The sequence below is a fragment of the Thalassophryne amazonica genome, chromosome 6, assembly GCF_902500255.1.
Source record: "Thalassophryne amazonica chromosome 6, fThaAma1.1, whole genome shotgun sequence".
NCBI lineage: Eukaryota > Metazoa > Chordata > Actinopteri > Batrachoidiformes > Batrachoididae > Thalassophryne > Thalassophryne amazonica.
Genome location: NC_047108.1, coordinates 13,071,598 through 13,087,746, shown reverse-complemented (window position 1 = coordinate 13,087,746; position 16,149 = coordinate 13,071,598). Strand labels below are relative to the sequence as shown.

General features: G+C 42.3%; 1 protein-coding gene across 1 annotated transcript in view; it reads right to left on the bottom strand.

Moving 5' to 3' along the window:
- The window catches only part of sema3b (sema domain, immunoglobulin domain (Ig), short basic domain, secreted, (semaphorin) 3B), a 225,898-nt gene that overhangs the window by 21,513 nt on the left and 188,236 nt on the right, over positions 1-16,149 (bottom strand). Inside the window, 6 exon segments of the mRNA XM_034171769.1 lie at positions 6,945-7,089; positions 7,182-7,251; positions 13,129-13,243; positions 13,869-14,011; positions 14,581-14,700; positions 15,382-15,475. Of these exon segments, the coding sequence (XP_034027660.1) occupies positions 6,945-7,089; positions 7,182-7,251; positions 13,129-13,243; positions 13,869-14,011; positions 14,581-14,700; positions 15,382-15,475 (687 nt within the window).

Here is a 16,149-nt window from a genome sequence, read left to right as displayed (position 1 = left end):
ATCTGGTGTGTGTTACCACTGAGGTGTGGCACAGGGATCTGGTGTGTGTTACCACTGAGGTGTGGCAGGGGATCTGGTGTGTGTTAACACTGAGGTGTGGCAGGGGGATCTGGTATGTGTTAACACTGAGGTGTGGCAGGGGGATCTGGTGTGTGTTACCACTGAGGTGTGGCAGGGGGATCTGGCATTTTTTACCACTGAGTTGTTGCAGAGAGATCTGGTGTGTGTTAACACTGAGGTGTTGCAGAGGGATCTGGCATTTTTTACCACTGAGGTGTGGCAGAGAGATCAGGGCCAGAGAACTGGCATCATGTGGAAACATGCTGGAAGGAGGCTAGTGAAGGGAGCCACCAAGACACCCGTGACAGCACAGAAGGAATTATAGTGGAGAAACTAGGAATGGTGCATCATCTTGCCTGTTGCATCCCCATTCACAGCTTCCTGTTGGAGTGAAGTACAGAAGGACTGTAAAAGAGGAAAACGGATCAAATCTCTGCTCGGGTTCCCAGGTGCCTTTTGGCAAACTGCATCTGAAATTCCATATGTTCTTTTATAGAAAATCCTCCTCTACACCACTTCATCATGAAGCTGTACAACTAATGATGCAACAGACAAAAGTTGAACTCTGCACATTTTCTCCAACCACAGAAGCCTATAACTCCCACAGAGTTGTCTGGGTGTCTTGGTGGCTTCCGTCACTTGTCTCCTTCCAGATTTACCATACAGTACTATACTGTTTGTATTTTAAATCATCACTTTTTAACCCAGTTTTCTTAATACAAGTCAGGGGATGAACACATGAACATTTCCATGTCTCTTGGACTTCATTTACATTCAGTTATTTAAAAATGCAGACTTGGAAGTGTTCATGTGTTCATCCCCTGACTAGTCTCAAAAGGTGATGATTTAACCCTTATATTTACAATAAATTGCCCCGTTTTAACTTTTTTGGAATGCGTTACAGACCTTAAATGCAGGCATGTATGCATATTAACAAATGAAATTAAGGTAACAACATAAAACATGAAATATCTCAGGTTCATATATTTTCTGCAGTATGGTACATCGTCCATATCATCCCAAAATTGTCAGATTTGGGGAAATATTAAAGGAAAAAAATACAAAACTTCACCTTGTTGCTTCACCTCAGGGAGCTTTGGTGGCCACTGTCTGTTGGCATGCTTTGACTTGTCACTTCAGATTACATACTGTGTAAATAGTGAAAATCAGGTGGACACGCCCCAGATTAACTTCCAGTGATCATCAGGCTCAGAGGTGGTAAACGCTGGCTTCAGTGAATAAAAGTCCAAACTCATATCTGCTCCATCCACCCAACCAAACCAGCTGATTCTAATGAGTTCAACCCTTTGCAGCTATTCATTGAAATTGCCTGTTTTAGCTGCGACACAGGTAGAAGCAATACACAGCAGGCCGTTTACTCACTGAAGTAGGGATCTGTGATCAAAATAGGGCCCTTTGTGTCCAGCGCAGTGTTGAATGTACATGCTCCTAGTGCTCACATACATGGACTCAATTTACTATCAGACAACACAGCTGGCAGAAAGATGCTGTTATTTTGTAACATAGTGAAGTAGTTTTTGCCACATGCACGATGTTAAACTGCACTCCGGACTGTGGGTGGTTCTCCACCTCTGGGCCTTCACCAAAATTAAAGACACAGCTCAGTCAAGTTCCGTTTTTTGCCACGTTGCCACGTCTTTCACAGTGACTGAGGGGTGAAAAGCAAATGTGTTTTCTCTCCACTTGTCAACATTTCAGTTGGCTTGAAGCACACAGAAGGCGAGTTGAGCGTGCGGTCGCCAACGAGGTGACGGATGTGCGATAGGTCACGGCGGTATGAGAGGTTTACGGGACAAAGTACGACCTTGGCGATAAAGATCCCACAATTTAATGATCTCTGCAGTTGCAGGTTTGCATAATTGACTTTAAAGTGTTAATTTTCCGGCCCAGTGAGGCGCTGGCAGCGTGAGAGAAGCTTTTACTGTCGGACAAATACAATCAGGATTCTGCAGACACACAATGAGGATTGTTGTGCTGAAGAAATCCTGCTGACGCCACAACAGTGTGCGCTACCGAATGTCGAGCCTTAATAAGGAAATATTGATCGCCGGGGGGACTGCAACTATGTTTTTTCCAAAGTACAGACAGCAGAAGGAGCAGGTGAGTCACACAGAGGGACATGTTAAACAGCACAAAAATAAATAAATGCATTTTATATCCTGCATTCAGAACACGGTAATACAACCCCAATTCCAATGTTGGGATGTTGTGTAAAATGTAAATAAAAACAGAATACAATGATTTGCAAAACCTCTTCAACCTATATTCAATTGAATACACCACAAAGACAAGATATTTAATGTTCAAACTGATAAACTTTATTGTTTTTGTTCAAATATTTGTTCATTTTGAAATGGATGCCTGCAACACGTTTCAAAAAAGTTGGGACTGTTGGGAAGGTGTCGTAGCACGGACCCACAACAGGGGGCGCAAATGAACGGACAATGAGTAAGCCAAAAGGTAACAATTTAATGTTGTGACAATACACAACTAAATATACAGAAATTGCAAAGTCAATTAACACCAGGTGACGTGTGGGCAGGCTCGAAGATAGAAGACCCCGACGAGAGAGAGGCCGCGTCCCACACGGCCTCCACCACCAACGGTCTGAAGAACACCGGAGCCGCCACGTCCCGAGTCCCCAGGTGACCTCTGTCTTCGGCTGTCGAACCTGGTACTGCTGGCAAAAAGCAGAGACAAGATGAATGAGTGTAAGTCCTTACACTCAGTGGTCTACAGTCTGTACACAGTCAGGAGGAGGACCTCCACCTCCGAATCACACACTCGTGCAGCTCTTTGTTTAACCACTTATCTGTGGCGCAGTCGTCGTCGTCACGCCACACGCCAATTCCCCAGATAAGGGCGAACACCACAGGATACCGGCTGCAACAGAAGTTCAGAAATTACTCAACGATATGAGTCAGCAGAGAAATTACCTCTCGGTAGTCGATTTCTCGGCGGGGAGGTGGAGTTGCAGTCCGGCTTAAGTACTGGTGTAGATGAGTGACAGCTGTCACTTCCTCTGGGTCTGGCGCCCTCTCGTGCTTGGAGCCCGCACTCCAAGCAGGGCGCCCTCTGGTGGTGGTGGGCCAGCAGTACCTCCTCTTCAGCGGCCCACACAACAGGGACGGGGCAACTAAAGACTGCGAAAGTTGATGAATGCTCAAAGAACACCTAACTGGAAACAGGTGAGTGTCATGATTGGGTATAAAAGGAGAATCCCCAAAAGGCTCAAGCAAAGATGGGGTGAGGATCACCACTTTGTGAACAACTGCATGAGAAAAATAGTCCAACAGTTTAAGAACAATGTTTCTCAACGTTCAGTTGCAAGGAATTTAGGGATTCCATCTACAGTCCATAATACGAGGTCTGTCCATAAAGTATCGTACCTTTTTATTTATTTTTTTTAAACAATATGGATTTGATTCATATGTTTTCACGTCAGCTTGAACCCTTGTGCGCATGCGTGAGTTTTTTCACGCCTGTCGGTGACGTCATTCGCCTGTGAGCACGCCTTGTGGAAGGAGTGGTCCCGCCCCGTCGATTTTCATTGTCTGGAAATGGTGGAATGATTTGGGGTTTTTTTCCATCAGAATTTTTTCAGAAGCTGTTAGAGACTGGCACCTGGAAACTATTCGAAAAATTTATCTGGCTTTCGGTGAAAATTTTATGGGCTTCACAGAGAATAAGGTCTGGTAGTACAGCTTTAAGGACCCCTTTTAGGACGCCTAGCGCGCCGCGCTCCGAACTTGTCCTCTGACACGCAGAAACGAAGGTGTTCCTTTGGCTCACTTCCAAAGCAAATCGGTCGTGACGCGCAAAGCCTCCGTTCAGCTTTCCATGACAAAATCTCTTGTTAAAAGTGAAATCTGCCGGAAAATGGCTCTTGTGATAACCAGAGAAAGAGCACACGACGGTCTCGTATCCACAGAGCCATCAGCTCAGAAATGGTCCGGTGGCTTGTGCCATGTTGTCGCAGCTCGGAGCTGAGCTACGCTGAGCGTCCTTAAAGGGGTCCTTAAAGCTGTACTACCAGACCTTGTTCTCTGTGAAGCCCGTAAAATTTTCACCGAAAGCCAGATAAATTTTTCGAATGGTTTCCAGGTGCCAGTCTCTAACAGCTTGTGAAAAAATTCTGATGGAAAAAAAGCCCAAATCATTCCGCCATTTCCTGACAATGAAAATCCGACGACAGGGCGGGACCACTCCTTCCACAAGTCATGCTCAGAGGCGAATGACGTCACCGACAGGCGTGGAAAAACTCACGCATGCGCACAAGGGTTCAAGCATGTCTGACGTGAAAACATATGAATCAAATCCATATAGTTTAAAAAAAAAATGAAAAGGTACGATACTTTATGGACAGACCTCGTATAATCAGAAGATTCAGAGAATCTGGAGAATGTTCTACACGTAAGCAGCAAGGCTGAAAACCAACATTGAATGCCCGTAACCTTTGATCCCTCAGCCAGCACTGCATTAAAAACCGACATCATTATGTAAAGGATCTTATCGTGTGGCCCCAGGAACACTTCAGAAAACCATTGTCAATTAACACAGTTCGTCGCTACATATACAAGTGCAAGTTAAAACTCTACCATGCAAAGTGAAAGCCATACATCAACAACATCCAGAAACGCCGCCACCTTCTCTGGGCCTGAGCTCATTTGAAATGGACAGACGCAAAGTGTAAAAGTGTGCTGTGGTCTGATGACTCCACATTTCAAATTGTTTTTGGAAATCATGGACGTTGTGTCCTCTGGACAAAATAAGAAAAAGATCATCCAGATTGTTACCAGCACAAAGTTCAAAAGCCAACATCTGTGATGGTATGGGGGTACATCCAGGTTTTTGAGCAACACATGCTGCCATCCAAGCAACGTCTTTTTCAGGGACGTCCCTGCTTATTTCAGCAAGACAATGCCAAGCCACATTCTGCACGTGTTACAACAGTGTGGCTTCGTAGTAAAAGAGTGCGGGTACTAGACTGGCCTGCCTGCAGTCCAGACCTGTCGCTCGTTGAAAATGTGTGGTGCATTATGAAGCACAAAATATGACAACGGAGACCCCGGACTGTTGAACAACTGAAATTGTACATCAAGCAAGAATGGGAAAGAATTCCACCTACAAAGCTTCAACAATTAGTGTCCTCAGTTCCCAAACACTTATTGAGTGTAGTTAGAAGGAAAGGTGATGTAACACAGTTTTAAACATCCCACTGTCCCAGCTTTTTTGAAACATGTTGCAGGCATCCATTTCAAAATGAGCAAATATTTGCACTAAACAATAAACTTTATCAGTTTGAACATTAAATATCTTGTCTTTGTGGTGTATTCAATTGAATATAGGTTGAAGAGGATTTGCAAATCATTATATTCCGTTTTTATTTACATTTTTCAAAACGTCCCAACTTCATTGGATTTGGGGTTGTACTTTACTGTCAGAACAGCAATAAAACGACACAGCACCTTTCAGTCTGATCTTTGGACAAGAACATAGTTCAGATTTGAGGTGATGTGTCAAACAGCAGCGATGTCTTGTTCCTGCTGTGTGAGGTGTTCAGGGCGGACAGAGCTGGACCCACCCTCACAGGGGTCTAATGCAAAATACTGCAAAGGGGGCCTCCTGCGAGGGCACTCACAGCACACCGGGAGCAACTTGAGGGTTAAGGACCTTCCCCACGCGGCCTGAGTGATTTTCCGGGCTGAACAGAGCATCTTCTGGTCACACGTCCACTGCTTTAACCACTTGACCATCACCTCCCCAGAATGATGTATAAACTTTTGGGTTGAGGTTTTTTTTGCTTTGTTTTTATTTATTTATGTATTTGTTTTGTGATACCGGTGCTTAACAAACCCTTCATTCATTCATTTTCTAACTCATCTGGGTGCAAGTTGCAGTGACACTGGACCAAGCAGCTCATCCCACACCTCCCTATAATAATAATAATGATGCAATCAAAACACAAAAGTCCCTAAAGGCATAAAAATGGCTTATTGTCAACTCTACATTCATTCATTCTAATGCTTATGCGGGTCCGGGTCGCAGTGGTAGTAGACCAAGCAGCTCATTCCACACTTCCTTATCCTTGGCCAAGCCCTGTAGCTATTCCCAGGGGATCCCGAGGTGTTCCCAAAAAAGCTGTGAAAAATAATCCCTCCAGTCTGGGTCTTTCCCAGGGCATCTTCATAATGGGACGTACCTGTAAGACCTCTGTAGGAAGACGACCAGGGGGCATCCTCACCTGATGCCAAAACATGCCAGCTGGCTCCTTTTAATGCAAAGAAGAAGCGGCTCTACTCCGAGTCCCCCGCGGATAGTCGAGCTTCTCACCTTCTGATACTTTAGTTTGCTTTTTTATTGGTCAGGCAATTAAACAGCATAATGACAACTTAAATATATAGATTAAAATAAATATAATACCCCTTGGGATCCTCCACAAAAAGTTGGAGGACTTGGCAGAGGATAGGGAAGTGTGGGATGAGCTGCTTGGTTTGCTGCCAGATACACACTCACACACATCTTCAACCGGTTATACAAGAGTGGGTCACAGTGGGTGGAGCCTATTCCAGCAGTCATAGGGCATGAGGCGGCGTGCACCCTGGACAGGATGCCAGTCTGTCACAGGGCCATGACTCAGATAAGTGGTAGAAAATGATTGAATGAATGAATTGCACAACATATTTATGCGAGTTTACATAATAAATCAAACCTGGCGTGGCCAAGACAAACAATCAAATCCCACTTAGTACAAATCAAAGATACGTATGTGATTGACAGGTAGAGTTGATAATTAGCCCTGTTTATGTTTTGATGATGTTACTACATATATAATAATGTGAATGTAGTACGTGTCATCATACCATGCCTGGTCGCGGGTACGGCACTTTTCCCTGGAAGGGCACCCACTGATAATTGGGCCCCTCTTTGTGAGCGAAGGGCCCCAGGAAGGCCCTCCGGATGTCATTCATGGTGTAGAGACACACGGCTGAGCCTTTAAACACACTACTGCTGGGGCACACAGAGGGGGAGGAGTTAGTAACATCAAACAAACCTTCATCCTCTCTCACTCTAAAATGCATGTATAAATGACCTCTGACCTGGACGTAGAGAAGACTGTGTAGACAAGAGGGTTCTTTCTGTCCCTCGTTTGGAGCAGGAAGACATCGCCTGGAGGACAGACAGTCACACTCAGGTGGCGGCAGTCCAAAGGTCAAAGGTTAAGAGAAAGATAAACACAGCCCTTGGGCCATGTCTAAGAACTTAAAAGAGACATTTTACTGATAATTGATCATCCAGGCAGGGAACCAAATCCAACTCAGTGACCAGCAGCCAGCTGGAGAGTCAATTTCAGCAAGACTGTGAAATGTATTAGTCTGAAAGCTCAATAAAAAGACATCAGTGCAGCAACAAGTTTAATGTCTGTGTGGCAGAAGCCTAGACACCAACTGATCTGACTGCTGGTACATCATCCATAAGGAATCAAAATTTATGTACAGGCCTTCAAACTTTGGTGAATTTTCACATTTGAAAACTTTCCATTGGATTTAACAGGAATGAATGGAAATTTGCAAAATTGCAGGTGAGCCTTTAACAAGAACTTCAAGTGCATATCAATGGTAAATAAAATGTCAAATGACCTGAGTGTTCTAAATAAAGAAAGAATTAAGAAAATATTGATGTATTTCGTTTTATTTTTGGTGTCATACGCCCTGAGAAATTAAATCATAATCACAGGGAAATCAGCCTGATTTTGCCTGCCTCTGATAAACACTCAGAAACCTCAAGCTGTGAAGAATATGAATTTTGGTGACATCATCTCAGGTCACGCCCCTAAAATGAATGGGGGAACACGTCATTTCTTACAGTTTGAAATCAGTGGGTTTTTTGTGGACTTTGACTGTGAAAAAATCAAAATTATTCAAATCTGTGTTTTACAAGCACAAACTCAAATGACCAGTGTTGGTTATCCAAAGATAATATTTTGTGAAGGAAAGTGAGAGGCTTTGTTTTTTATAGTGCATCTCAGACAAACAGCATAAGTGAAGTGCAGCACAGTGTGAGAATGGTCTTCAAAACATGGATCAAACCACAGATTTTATACTTTCCTTTTGTGTGATCATGAGAAAATTCTTAAAGCCTGTTTCCTATCCTGAAAGCGTGGAACCGGCCATGATTGTGGTTTGGGCTGTGGTGCCGCATCACGCCATGCTAAACTACATGCAAGATAGCGATCAGCTGTTTCTGAGATTGACAAGTGGTTGCTTTTAACAGGACAGCCGGACGTGAACCAGCTCGCAGCCTGTTGAGTTACTGGCTAATGTGATGGCTACGCTAAGTGATACCGGGGCCCCCGGAGTCCCCTGGAGTCCCCCAGTGACACCAGATCCCCCAGATCCGCATGCTGAGGAAAGGAGGTTGTTTTTTTGTGGAGTGCCATATAGTGGAGCAATAATTCTGCATGGCTCAGTGTGTGTGTGTGTGTGTGTGTGTATGTGTGTGTGTGTGTGTAAACATACCAGGAATGAAATCAGTATTCACAGTTCACAGTATGTAATTATTATTATTCAGTCTTACTGAGATGTGTGTGATTTTTTTTTTTTTTTTTCTGAATACGCCGCAGGTTATAAAGAGGCGGAGATGGAGATATGTGCATCACAAAATACAAGAATTTGACTTAAAAGCCAAATTAAAGCCATATTCAAACCATATTACATTTGGAGACAAAAAGCAGCCCAGATTGTCTGTGTGTCCTGCAGTAAGACATGAAGTGGACACAGATGGACACAGACCTTCAGACAGGTAACAGTCAACACCTGAGATTATGTCACTTTTGTGGGTACAAATAGCTCTGAATCTGTGTGCATTTTTTTTCAGATGCTGTCTGGCTAATTTTATTTTTAGCGGCTGCATCAGGACTCATGATTCATCATCTGGTATCGATTTTTTAAAAGATAGTGTTGATTGCAGTGCAGTACACCCTTTAAATGTATTTGGAAAAAAAACATTTGCAGCATAATGTTGGTTAAAACAACCAGACTTAATGCAAATTCAGCTGAATGTCTTCCGCGCACTGTGCACTCCTCCATCACATGCACGGATCATTTCTAGAATCCTGCACACTTAAAGCAGGACTATTAAAGTCACATTTGAACCACATCAATTAAAACAAAGTCAAAAATGTATTAGAAAGTGTTTGCATGCATGTCTGCTTATGACAAAACAAAGTGTCTATGATTATACAAGATAATTGATATAAATTACTCCTAATTTCCAGTTAATTGCTGTCAATTCGTGTTACTTTCTCCAAATTTTTGTTAATTCACATGTATTCATGGTAATTCCAGCTTAAAGTTTTTAAATTAGAATATTATAAACTGATCAAATGAAATAAAAAATGGTCATTTATGAATTCCTCCCCTGTTGTATCTCTGTTTGTGTAGTAGAACATTTATATTTGTATGTAATCTGAAGAAGCTGCTGCTGACCATTTTTTATGTACATACAAATACAAACACATGGTCATAGTGTATGAAATATACGCATACAGCTTTTTCTGACAAGTGTGGCTGACTAATTTACACTAATTTACACTGTATTTGTAGTTACAGGATTTGTATTTCATAATTCTGTCCTTTGATATTTATAATCACTCCTAACTCATATTCTGTAACTTATACTTGTAGCACAAAGGAACTAAAGATATAAAGTAAATTACATTATTAAATATTCGACTTTAAAGCTACAGTGTGTAAGATTTAGTGCCATCTAGTGGTGAAGCTGCAGATTGCATTATGCCATCACTGATCATAATTTTTTTTTCCTTCACTTTTTTGTTGTTGTTTGTTGACAGGGACTTGTGCTCACTTGCCTTCTCTTGTGATAAACAGTTTGTATGATCCTCCAGTTTATAAAAATGACGGTTCTCAAACTTGTCAACCAGTAACCAGTAACCAGTAACCAGCAACGAGTTGGTTATGAACGCTGTTTTCCATTTCTGCTCATTAACACCCATAAATCCTCCGCACTGAAGCTTTAAAGTATTTTTTTATTGATCTGTGTGAAGAATATTTATAAGAGTCAGAAAATTTCAAAAATCTGTGAAAGTTGACAACTTCCAAGTATCATCCTGGCTTCAAAACAGTCATGAAAAAGGTTAAATCTTTCAGCGGAATAATTTCTACAACATTTACTGCAGATTTTTTTTTTTTTTTTTTTTTTTTAGTTTCTTTTCATTCTGACAGCAGAGGTCTTTTCATGTTTGGACCAAGGAGTCTTGATCCAGATAAGAGACTTGTGGTGCATTTGAGACAGCTGTAGCCTGAGGGGTGCTTTGGATTTGGACAAATTTTTCCACTTGGTTCACTTTTCACGGCGTTTGGAGATAAGCACAAAGACGGATCATATTATAGCCCACAGAGATCCATCAGGAGCATCCTGGGAACCGAAACTAAGGCAGCTGGGATCCTCCAGACCACTTTCTGTGAAACTTTACAACGTTGCCTCTTGACTGTTCAGGTCGCAAATAGTTTTTGCATAATGCAGCAACAAAGGCTTGACCACAGCCTTTATAGAACAGAAGGATTTAAAACATGTTTGGACTTTATTAAAATATTTAGGAATTATTTACAACAACTAAGTTGACCAGAATGGCAAGAAACACAACTGCAAGTGTTGGGAAGGTGTCGTAGCACGGACCCACAACAGGGGGCGCAAATGAACGGACAATAAGTAAGCCAAAAGGTAACAATTTAATGTTGTGATATTACACAACGAAACGTGTCTTAATGTTCACAGTCAATAAACACCAGGTGACGTGTGGGCAGGCTCGAAAATAGAAGACGCCCGACGAGAGAGAAGCCGCGTCCCACATGGCCTCCACCACCAACGGCCTGAAGAACACCGGAGCCGCCAAGTCCCGAGTCCCCAGGTGGCCTCTGTCTTCGGCTGTCGACCCTGGTACTGCTGGCAGAAAACAGAAAGATGATGTGTGAGTGTGAGTCCGCACACTCAGTAATTTACAGTCCAGACACCGTTAGGAGGGAGCACCTCCACCTCCAAATCACACACACTTGTGCAGCTCCTGATCAACCACTTATCTGGGACGGGGTGGGAGGTGAAGCCGTCACTGTCACACCAAACGCCAATCCTCCAGACAAGGAAAGCACCAGGAAAACGGCTGCAACAGAAGTTCAGATTACTATTCAACGTATAAGTCAGCAGAGAAAATTACCTTAGTACTGGTAGTCGATTTCTCGGCGGGGAGGTGGAGTTGCAGTCCGGCTTATATGGTGGTGTAGATGAGTGACAGCTGGAGTAATGAGTGACAGCTGTCACCTCCTCTGGGTCTGGCGCCCTCTCGTGCTTGGAGCCCGCACTCCAAGCAGGGCGCCCTCTGGTGGTAGTGGGCCAGCAGTACCTCCTCTTCAGCGGCCCACACAACAGCAAGTATGTTTTTGTGGCTGTCAGCCCATCAGCCACAGCAGTGTTGGATCACACTGAGTGACATTATTCACAGGATGTAGAAGGAGTTTGATTTTTTTTTTTTTTTTATTCCGTAAAAAAAGGCATTTCTAAATGTCAGAAATGCGCTTTTTTTTTTTTTTTTTTTTGGAACACAGACCTGTTATCTCCCAGTATTAATATATAAACACTTTGATTTTGAGAGTTTAACAGTTCTTGAGTGTTAAGAATGAAAGTTTGCAGGAGGGACATATGGAAGGATGGAATTTCTCCTGACAAGCACAGCTCACAATTGTGAAAACAAATGATTATAAATTATTCTTTAAATTCAGATTTTTGTTTGTTTTTTTTTTTTGTTACTCAGTTCAATTCAATGTATTTATATAGTGCCAAATCACAACATATGTCACCCTGTGGCACTTCACACGGGTGAGTGACCAAATTTAGAATTTTATGCATTAACGAAGAAGCAATTTATCCTGTTTAAATTGTCATTATTGAAGATTAAAATCATAATAATTTTAGGTTTTCTTTATTTTCTTTGTTGCCATGCACAAGCCAAGTTTCATAATTTCTTAATTTTCAGACATTAACAGAAATAAGCAGTTTTTAAACATTTTTTTTCTTACACAAAAATGATCAGCAAATCATTAAGTCACCACAGTAAATAAAAAGTCACAATTTCAGCTCTGAACGTGCACGCTGCTTCAACGCTGGTTAAGAAAAGGGTGGACTTTTAAAAGAAATCCACATTTTGAAATAAACTTAAAAAATTTCAACCTCTCTCTCTCTCTAACTTCAGCTGTCCAAGTCAAATCAAGATTTACATCACAGTTTATGAGACAAACAGTCAGATTTTATCTTCTATTTTCAAAGTTCTGATGCTGACTCAGCAGATTCAGTTTAATTACGCAAACCACCAACAAGAACTCAGAGGTGGTTGAAATGATTTTGATGTGCTCTGCAGATTTCTCTTCATAAATGATGCGGTTTGAGGCGAGGTCACACCAGAACCCGAGCCTGTAATTTCATTTGGACCTGCAGCACAAACACTGGCCTGGGATCAGCTCAGAGTCTTTCAGCCGCTAATCTCTCTCTCATGTTTTCTCCACGTCGGCAGGAATGTGGAGCTGAGTGCCGAGTTACGAGCCGAGTCAGAAATCCTGCTTCATTTATTATGCTTTCACTGATTTTCACTCCCTGTGGACCTTGCCAATGTGCTTCTGGGTAAAAAAAAAATCCTCACTGAGGTCAGGAAATACGTTTTTACACCTCTGGGGGGCTCATTTGCTTTATCTGGCTGCACAGTGTTTTTAGTTTTGATCCATGATTTGGTGTGACGACCATTCGGGCAGAGTGCTCTGGTGGGCCGAGATGTTTGACTAACCTGCGTAGAAAAGCTACAATGCCACGAAAGCTCCTGCCAATCAACCACTACACACCCCACCTTCCCAGAAGCCCCTCTGGCTTTGAGCTTTGATGATTTTCAAACGTCAGAGGGGGGTTGGTGCTGCTGATTAATGCAGAAAGCTTTTGTGAAGTGCAGCTGCTGAAAAGATCCAGAATCATCTTTTCTGAACTTACGCAGCTCGTCAAAATACGTGTCGCCTCCGTCCGCTCCGGGCACGGAACAGATCAGGCGGGTCTTGAGGAACGTGGTCCACTTGTTCACCAGACTGCGCTGACCACCCATGTCATTCTGGAAGACAAAAAGAGAAAAAAATGCAGTTATTACTTTTACTCCTTCATTAATTTTAAGTTCTTCACTTATCTACTAATATAAGCAACAGCTTGGTCATTATTGGCAGTGTCCCACAATATCCTCAAGGTTCTTGAAATAGAGCCATATCACCACCTGGTGGACATTTACCACTAATGCAGGTACAAAAGTGCTTAGCCAAGTGCTCTAGTTAATATCTATTAGCATCTCCAGTTTGTTCAGAGTCACTGCAGAGCAACCAGTATGGATTTACATCTTAGTTTGGTCCAAGTTTTACACAGGGTGGCTTTCGTTATGCAACTCCTGAGGTGCAAAGAAACTGGGGCATGTGGGCTTTGACTGTCCCTCCAGAAATTTTAGATGCCAGGAATTCAACTGTTAACAGATCCAATATCTGTGCAAGTCTGTACAGGAATTCACAGACTGCTCAGGAAGTCCAGTCAACCTCTAGCTATCTCAAAGCAGGATGGCTAAGAACTTTCATCGATAAAGAAATGAATATTGACTAGCTGTCCATCAGCCACGGTGACTGCGATTAATGTACAGTATCTTATATAGTTCAGGTAAAATATCAGATTTCAGTAATGAAATGGCTTCTCCGTACCCTGCAAAGCTGGCCGATGCGTGAGTATGTGGACTTTCCTAGACCCTGAGCCTCCACACCTGTCTCCCGGAAGAAGAAGAAGACCTTGTCGTCATCAGGATTTTCACTCTCTGGGACCCAGAAAGAACCAACAAACTTTGGTTCTGTGGACAAAAACATCAGTTAGATTTCAAGCAATCAGGATGTAAATTTTGTGAGAAATGTAACGGCGGAGAGTCTAAAGGGTTGGCCTCATGAGTATTGCAGCATGAAACCTTCTGAGCACTTTTTAGTTTATGTTTTTCATGTGTTGTAATTTGTTGAAATTTGGTCAAGAAAGTGGAATTATTCGTTGTGAAAGTAAAAAAACAATCAGAGCAAAATTTAATGGTAAACTAAAATATGGCCAGATTTTGCTGCTCAGTATCAGCTTTGGTGAACATCTTGATACCAATGACCTTTCAACTGTCATACCAGTTAATTGCTTCACTTAATCTAATTTTCTACAGCTCTGTTCTACACAAACAGATTGGGACAACAGTTTGAATTTGTGAAACAAAACTGTCACATGCAAATACCTTCATGTAAATAAGTTACTATTTCAACAGTGACCGCATTAGTTAGCAAACATGGCTGACTAGCATGTAGCTTGCTTGGAAAATAATGTTTGTGAGATTGACCCCAGACTTAAAAAACCCTTTGTTAATATGTGTTGAGATGTGAGCTCGCTCACCGTTGAGCCAACGTGAGTCATGTTGTTCGGTGCGGATGGAGGGGCGTTTCCCCAGGCTTCTGAAGATGGTAAAGTCCCGCCCCATCAAGTCGGTGGCCACGCCTGCGTACAGCTCATCACCTAGGATACAAAACTGATCAGTAAATGCTTGGCTGTACATTGAGGACTGATCATTGTGTGTGTATGTGTGTGTGTGTGTCCCCTACCTGACTACAGCTGCCACCATGGAACAGCCACCATACATTTAAATGTATTGTGGAGGCAAAATGCTGGTTAGTCCCCTAAAATGGTACAGATTGGGTCTAAATTGGCTTTGGGCATTTTTCTACCTTCCAGTGTTTGAAATTAATTTCAAAATGTCCTGATACTTTTAATGGAATCTATTCCTGAATTCAGTTATGATTAACCCTGTCACGGTGCCAGTTCCTGTTTTATTTTGGTTTCTGTCCAATACTTCCTGCCACTTAATTGTGTTACAGGCAACTTTACATACCACCACTGTTCCTTCCAATAATTGGAGACACCTGTGCAATGAGACACACCTACCCTGCATCATGTCATCACAGCTGTGTGTTAGACTAAGCTGGCAGTTATAACTGTGGCTGAAGCTGATTATTTCTAACAATTTTCCTGACATTCTGAAGTGATTGTGAAAGGCTGCAAATACTAAACAATGGTTTCATTGATATTTTAGAGGGAGTTTAGATCCCTTTCCTTTTTTGGAAGGGGGAGAAAACCAAACAGTCATCAGCAAACCTGCTGATTTTTTTTTTTTAATTTAATGTTCATGAGGTTGTTTACCAACAAGTACGGAAGCAGCCGTGTGACGAGGATCATACGGACTCTTCCCTTTCCCATCTTCCACCTGAGACGGATCAATCCTGAACACATGGTCCTAAAAGACAAAGGTTTTTATCTCAGCTTTCATAAATACAAAGATGACTTTAAAAATTTCACATTCATGAAAAAAGCCAGTTTATCTTGATTCACTTTGTCTCTTGTTGCCATCATATTAATTGTTGGTAATGTTTATGTTTGTTTATGGTTTTATATGTAATAACAGTACATCAAAGTCTGCAAATCCTGCTTTAGATTGTCATATAATGAACTTCACACCTTTACATACACTGATATATGCACAAGTACTTATACAGTTCCAGCCCCACAAGATGTACAACAAAATATGAATAAAAACATGAAGTGTACTTTTTTGTTTAATAAATAGGACTCATGGTGTCCAAGTGGATAGTGTGCTTGTTTCCAGAGCAGAAAGTTCCTGGTTCAAGACCACCCCTGCCCACTATCCATGTAATCTGGAGTTGCATCAGAAAAGGCATTGGTGTAAAACTAAACAACACGCAGGTCCATAAATGATCTCAGAATCAAACTCCCATACCGGATCGGTCGCGGCCCGGGTTAACAACGTCTGCCACCGGTGCTGTTGCCCAACAAGGTGCCGGTGGAAATTGGGCTACTGCTGGGCGAAGACGACGAAGAAGAGGAGGAAAACGTTGCCACGAACAGCGGGAGAAGAAGAAAACTAGAAGGGTGGAAATGAGAGTGGGGACT